General features: G+C 44.5%; 1 protein-coding gene across 1 annotated transcript in view; it reads left to right on the top strand.

The window, feature by feature from the left end:
- Window positions 1-5,147, top strand: part of LOC308379283 (BAH and coiled-coil domain-containing protein 1-like) — an 18,594-nt gene extending 13,447 nt beyond the window's left edge. Inside the window, exons 23-25 of the mRNA XM_080856361.1 lie at window positions 104-1,215; window positions 1,517-1,744; window positions 2,104-5,147. Coding sequence (XP_080712487.1) covers window positions 104-1,215; window positions 1,517-1,744; window positions 2,104-2,313 — 1,550 coding nt within the window. The 3' untranslated portion in view covers window positions 2,314-5,147. The remainder of the gene's footprint in view (window positions 1-103; window positions 1,216-1,516; window positions 1,745-2,103) is intronic.
- The last annotated feature ends 2,353 nt before the right edge of the window (window positions 5,148-7,500 follow it).

Raw genomic sequence — 7,500 nt, 5'->3', positions numbered from 1 at the left:
TCACTGCCTACACATTCAATCTTTGGGGTCATTCATGAGGCAAAAGAGGGTTTGTCATATTGTACACTACTAAAGAACCAGATGTTTTCAATGTCACTTCCAGGGAGACCCAAAGGATCTGGAAAGAAGAAGCTGAATAACAACATGCCACCAGCACTGAGCTGGCCCTCAGTGTCTTCCAGAAGATCTCAGGAGAACCTGTTCCAACTGGGTCTCTCCAGGACCTCCCGGCACCCCCAGCCCCTGCCTGCCAGCACGGCCCCTGTCCACAGCATCTTCAGCAGCCGCTCCTTCGAGGTGGACTCCTTCAGCAGCATCGCCCAGAGTTACAGCTGCTCCTCCTTCTATGGTCCAACCCAACCCAGGGAGGCTCCGGGGGGTCACAGGGACCCCAGCACCGCCAGGAGGAGGCACCTTGGGGAGGTGGAAGTGTCTAGAGGGAGCAGGAGGTCAGAGTTTCTGGTGAAACTGGACCATGAGGGTGTGACCTCACTGAAGACCAAGAGCAGTAAAATCCTGCAGGCTCAACGAGGAGGAGGGGCAATGGGTGTGGTCAGGACAGAGGCATACGCCCACCCTGTCCTGCTGGTCGAGGAGAACCGGAGGGACGGCCGCTCGGGGCCGGAGCTGCTGCTGAAGGGGGCCCCGCCCCACAAGAAGGTATCACCGCCGTCTGTGCGACGAGTGGAGTGCGGGCAGAGCTGGGGCCGAAGCTGCAGCTCCTACCCCGGCGTGAAGGAGGAGCCAAAGAGAGTGGGCTCTCAGACCTCAGGCCACTACCTGTCCCACCTCTCCGGCCTGTCGTCGTCTTCCTCCTCCTGCTCCTCTTCCTCCTCGGGTTCCTCCTCCAGCTCCAGCCTCTGCTCCTCGGACAACGACTCGTCCTGGAGCTCGGACGAAGACGAAGGTTCCCGCGCGCTCTTGCTGCGGAGCTGCATGCCCTCACAGCATGCATTGCTCCCTCCACCCGCCCCTCCTGCCGCCTTTAGCGGGCGCTCCTTCGTGGCCAAGGCAGTGGCCATGTCTAGCAGCAGCAGCAGCAGCCCCATGGCCAACAGCAAGCCTATGAAGAGGAAAGAGCTGCCTCTTTCTCTCTCCAGCCCCCCCAGAGTCCTGACCAAGAAGCCCAGGCTCCAGGCAGATGACTGTTATTCGTCCTGTCCAGTAGCTCATCCAGGCAAACCGCAGTGGACGTGGGTTGGAACACCTACTCAGGTAACCTGCTCCACCTCCTGAGGTTATGGGTTGTGATCATGGGTACATATATATTCTATATATGTGTGTGTTTAAGGCTGTATGTGTGGGTGTATGAACTGTATGGGTCCTGAACTGTATCCTGACCACACGCTAAGGGATAAACTGAATTTGTTGATCTCAAAAGAGGATGAGCTTCTGTGTTTTCAGTCCATAAATTGGGGTTTACCCAGTCTGGATGAACTGGTTTGATTGAGCTGATGTATATGCGCGTGTTAATGCCAGTGAGCTGTTGTGCCTGACCTTTGCGTGCGCTCCGCAGAGGCGAGGTCTGAAGGGGAGGGCTCGGAAGCTGTTCTACAAGGCTGTGGCCTGTGGGAAAGAGACGATGCGCGTGGGCGACTGCGCCGTGTTCCTGACGGCCAGCCGGCCTCACGTGGGCCGCATCCAGAACTTCTGGGAGTCCTGGAGCAGCAGCATGGTGGTAAAAGTGCGCTGGTTCTACCACCCAGAGGAGACCGGCGTGGGCAAGAGGCACCGGGAGGCCAAGGTAGCAGGCATTGTGTGTGTGTTGGTTGTGTGTGTGTGGGTGTGTGTGTGTGTGTGTGTGTGTGTGGGTGTGTGTGTGTGTGTGTGTGTGTCTGTGTGTGCCTGCCTTTGTCTAACATTCGGTCCGAGATTGTCAGTGTAAGACAGAACTAAAAACTGAAATCGAACTGATTTTTCTACAAAGTGTACAGGTATTTACAGTAACTGTACTGTCATATGATCCTGTACTGGTCATCATGAGTTGTTGTTTGTAAATCTTTTAGTTTAATTTCCTTAATTTGTGTTCTCTCTGTCTCTCTTTCTCTATCTCTCTCTCTCTTTCTCTCTCTCTCTTTCTCTCTCTCTCTCTCTCCGTCATAGCATGCACTATACCAGTCCAGTCATGAAGACGAGAATGATGTCCAGACAATCTCTCATAAGTGCCAGGTGTTGAGTCGGGAGGAATACGAGCGTGTGTGTCGCAGCAGGAAGTCAGGCGACGGTGGACAGGAAGTGTTCTACCTGGCAGGGACCTATGACCCTGGAAGTGGTCAGATGGTCACAGCACAGGGACTGTCCATTTTTTGCTAACATCTAATGGCAAACAACTAATTCTAAAGCCACGGCCTACATTTATATTTAACCCTGTTCTCTGTACCTCCACAGTATGTTGGGACCAGACCACACACGCACACACACACACACACACACACACACACACACACACACACACACACACACACACACACACACACACACACACATATATATATATACACACACTACACATGCTTTCAACCAGGGTTTGTCTTATCATGCTACCCCACCCACAGCCAGTACTATCCTGCTTATTTGAAGGTGATAGGCTGAGGGAGTGTTTGAAATTCAACAATTCCCTGATTGTGAGTGAGTCGCTTTGAAAGCACCCACAAATTAGACGTTAGTTACATCTCTCTACTGTATATATGTACATAGATATGGAATTTATTCCAATCAAGCCATACAAGTCAGTACCTCTTATCTGTTCTTTATTCAGGTGTGTATATTCTACAGAGGAAGTATGTGATTTTATTGTCCTCACATATAGAAAAGCTATTTTATATAAAGTGTTATGAATTTCAGCCTAATTTTACACACCGTTTGGTTTACTATTTTCTTATGAATGGATGGAGATGTGACTGGAATTTTGCTTTGAGAGGATAGGGTGAATATTGGGGATAGCTTTGCACTGTACTGGCCCTGAAAGACAGACAGAAGCACACAAGTGAGACAGCAGGGGGCTGAGACTGTCTTCTACCCACTGTCAGCAGCTTCTGGGATTATCTTGATTTGTATCCTGTTGATTTAGGACAGTTGTGATGGTTATTTTTTTATGTAAAGGTCTTATTTAAGAGATTAGACAAGGCATTGCTGCTGGTTGCCACAAAAAAAGAAGTCCACTTGAATGACTAAAGACCTTCTGTGTGCCACGACTTGGCTTTGAACCATACATGCACAGAAAGTTTTAGGGAGAAGCACATGCTGTATGCTACACACTGTGAGGGACAATCAGGCTTGGAAGAGGGGAGGGCTCTCTAAAACCTTGTTTCTTCTTGGGTTGGTGCAAAAAACAAAACACTTTTGCCATGACCTCTGTTGTTATATGTGCCATTTTAACTGGAGTCTTATTTTAGCTGAACTCTTATTTATTGTCTGTGTTTATTGTCAGATAGAAGAGCCGCTGGCTTAAGATGATTAAGTCCTGAAGTCAACAGAAGGTCACTAATGTGCGTTCATCTACAAAGATGCTACATTAAGGCATCGGAAGAAATGAAATGAATTTCTAAAAATCCTGTTTATGACTGACACAATCACGATTCTTTAGTCGTAAAGCACATTGAAAGATAAATGAAATGATCATACTTAGTCTTTTTTTCACCCTGTTTTGACAATGTTTTTATTATTATTTGTACCTTAGATTGAATACAGTGCCATACAGTAATCATGCAATCAGGCCAGTCATCGGAAGTTCCTCTTGTAGAAAGGTTGCCAAAGCAGAGCTCTTTTCCTCATGTCTGCCTATGAGCATGGCGTGCCGAGCTGTAATTATGCCTATTTTAGCATGCATTTTCATCCATCTTGGAGGATGCCATTAACATTGGCACTGGACTTATGTTACAGTTGGACCTTTCATTGAGAACATTCACATACTACAACTGACCCAACAAATAAATCACTTTACTAAATCCCTTAATGAACATTTAACTCAGCTCTACATCTTTTCCTGGTCAGACTGTGCATTGTATTCTGTTGTGCTTCATCTTTTTGCTTTATGTTTTATATATATATATATATAGTGTATATATATATAGTGTTATTTATCAATCATACACTGACATCATGCATATCCATTGGACCACCTCTGGATGAATCAGGATCTATAGGTGCAATAGGTTGCTTTTGTTGCTTGGGGCCCCACAAGAGGGATACCCTCCATGCCAAGGCATGATGGAGACAGATGACTAATTGTTCTGCACATTATCATGTCTTACATGGATTTTATTCACAATTCTTTATAAACTTTTCTGTCAATCAAATGAATAAAAGCCAAGAATCAGGATGCTTAGAATATCAAAGGTATTCTGGTAAATATGACCATTTCATTGTTCCTTTGAGAGTGGCACCATTGGTCTTGAAAGTGTTTTGTCTTTGACAAGAAAACAAAAACGCATACTGCTCCTTTGAGGATTTGTTATTAGAAATATTTCTGAAGCACTTTTTACATGAGGGTTGACCATAATTTGAAATATAGAAGGTGAACAAGAGATACACAGGTTTTTACAGATGAAATGTAAAGATGGTTCTTTGGCATACTCACAAATGTGTATGACTATATGTGTGTGGTGCTGGTGGGTGGGGGATGCGGCGGTGACCTGTTTACTGATGTTGAGGTGTGTGTGTGAGTACTGTCCTTAAGAGTCACTGGAAGTGATACCATGAATGTATTATTGAAAGGGGCTGAAAAATATGATCTGAATATTAACGTTTTCAAAGAAAATGTTAAAGGTTGATTTTTATTTTTGTTCTCCCCAAGCGTGAATGCATTTTTCAAATGATGTTGAGGATTTGCCAGTGAGGAGGCCATTTTGATGGGATTAGCAGCTCAGATGACTAGCTTGATGGTAGATGTGAAGTTATGTCATGTGTAAGACTTCTGCAGCCTGGCGTGTGGCATTTTCAAAGGGAAAGAGATAAAGAAATGTGTTTTACATATTGTTTCTGGCTGGTCACCTTTCATTACTGTTGAATACTGTAAGGTTGTCAAACGTGCACCACTTGTTCAGCTTGTCAGATTTATGCTGTAAATATATAAGAAGTATTTTAACATGAATATTGTTCATAAGATTTATAATTATTGAATTTATTTTCATCTTATTTAATGGATTTAAAAAGTGGGAATTGCTTTGTAAATTTGTATAGTGACTTGTCTCTTTTGGAGTAAACATTTTGCATAAATGCTTTATGGATATTAAACTGTAAATGTGGTTTAGTATTAAGATTTTTAAGATTATAATGAATAAATATTTCATGTTGATTTTTTCTTGTGTCTTTGCTGTAAGTGTAATTTTGTCCTGCCAAGTTAAGCTGTATCGTCCATATGGGCCTTTCATGCTCAAATGGCCCATTTAATCATAGGACCACTATGTGATTCATTTCAACAGAAGAGTCATGGAGCCATACAGGGTCAGTGGCATGGTGACTGGGGTCAATGGCATGTTACCATGGAAGGGGAGAGAGGCAAATTATGGGATCTGCACTTTCACTCTGCTGCCGAGTATGGTTCTTAATGGGTCCCTGGCAACATTCAAACTCCATACATGCCCTGTAGAACGGAAAGTCCTCTGTGTATGTGTGTGTGAGAGAGAGAGAGAGAGGGAGAGAGAGGAATAATGTTTGCCTCCACAACACCCTCCTCTGGATTAAATCCTCTACTGCAGCTAGAAGGCAGCTCACCCACACTCTGTCCTTATCCAAATCCAATCAGAGCCTGTTTATGTGTTTATGTGCCTGTGTTTGTGTCTGGCTCGTCTGTTGAGACTGTCCCTTTAAGCTGCTCTTTGAGGGATGAATAAGGACTGATCCTTCAATCGCCAAGAAGGCTGTACACTACTCATTGTTGGGTGGTCCATTTTCTGCCACCAACACTCATTGTCTTCATCTTACTTTAGTCATATTATGGGGAAAAATATATACTTTTGACCATGAAGGTAACTTTTTCAATGCACTGCACTGATCTAAAAGTTCACCAAAACACAAGGTTATGAAATGTATATCTCTACTGTTGATCAGAATGCAATCCATTGTTTCTTAGTTTCAAAATATTACATTCCAATTCCATAAAATCAGTAGCTATCAAACTGCAATAAAGCCTTTCATCCACATAAGGAGCTGGACTCCCAAGGACAGGTATGACCACCACTGCTCTGGTCAGGGGTATTATGAAATGAAATGTAAAAGTAGCTAGCAGTAATCTGAAAAAACATCCAACATTGCAGTCAAAGTATTTAGCAAAATGTTCCATTTACTGTTGAGGCCAAAGCTAATGCAACAATGCATAAATCATAGAGAAACATGCCGTGACAGACCTTATGCTAAGGCAATGATGCAATATATGCCTGTTATATGGATTAAAATTGTCATCAAAATACAGAACTTCACATAAAATGAGTGCACTGGTTACATTTTCAGAGTTTATGAATGATTTGGTGAAAAAAAGTTAGAAATGCTGGAAAATACCTCTCAAGGATCTGGCTGTTTGCCAGTAAGATAGCAAGGTGGTTCATCCCTTTACCTGGTGTCCCCTTTGGCTCAACGAGGGGCTTAAAGTCCGCTCCACCTCATGGACTCGCCTTCACCCACAGCTCGTCTGTCAAGGGCACTGGAGGGGCTCAGGTCTGATCCTGTTAGAAACCAGTATATTGGTAAGTCTTGGTTAGACCTTAGCTTATGACACACTGGTACACACACACACACACACACACACACAATTTATCCCCCTGGTTGACGTGTTTCAAGTTTCTTCTTAAGGCTGTGAGTTATGTGTGTATGTGTGTATGTGTGAAGGACTAATGCTCTTACGGTCAAATGCTAGACTGCAGTATTGCAGTTTACAAGCACATGTTTGTGTGTCAGTGATAACCAATTCCATTAGGAAAGGAGAGGGAAAGAGTCCCATGGAACATACTGGAAGTCCTCCCTTGGATCCATGTTTTGTTTCTGTCCAGGGGGCCAGAGGACTGAACACTGGAGTCAATAAGAATGCATTACTAGACTGCATAACTGTGTGTGTGTTTGTGGGAGAAGACTGAATAAGAAAGAGGTCTTTTGTGCTCTAAAACACATAAATTCCGCCCCACCAACCCAGATCCTGCCAGGTCTTACAGCAATATGGTCAGCTGATCCTTGTGCCTAGAAACGCTTAGCTCTAATGCCAAGCCCAAACTGTGGTCAGAAAAGAAAGAAAGAGAGAGAGAGAGAGCGTGAAAGAGAGAGAGAGAAAGAAACACCCATGTGGATGCCCAGCTTTTGGGTGTTGATGGGTAGAGATCTGGGATAATCCCTTTGGTTGGTTCGTCAGAAGCCATGTGCGCACTCTCATCAGCAGCTACTGTTTGAGCGAGAGAGAGGGAGAGAGTGCCGGAGGGAGACGGAGAGTGAGAATGCTGGAGAAGGCAGGGGGAAGTGAAAGAGCAAAGGATAGAAAGAGGAAAGTTGGGGGTGGAGTTTCTGGGTATGTGT

The sequence above is a fragment of the Sprattus sprattus genome, assembly GCF_963457725.1.
Source record: "Sprattus sprattus genome assembly, chromosome: 18".
NCBI lineage: Eukaryota > Metazoa > Chordata > Actinopteri > Clupeiformes > Clupeidae > Sprattus > Sprattus sprattus.
Note: the sequence above shows the minus strand (reverse complement) of the source record. Positions and strands in the feature narration are given on the sequence as shown.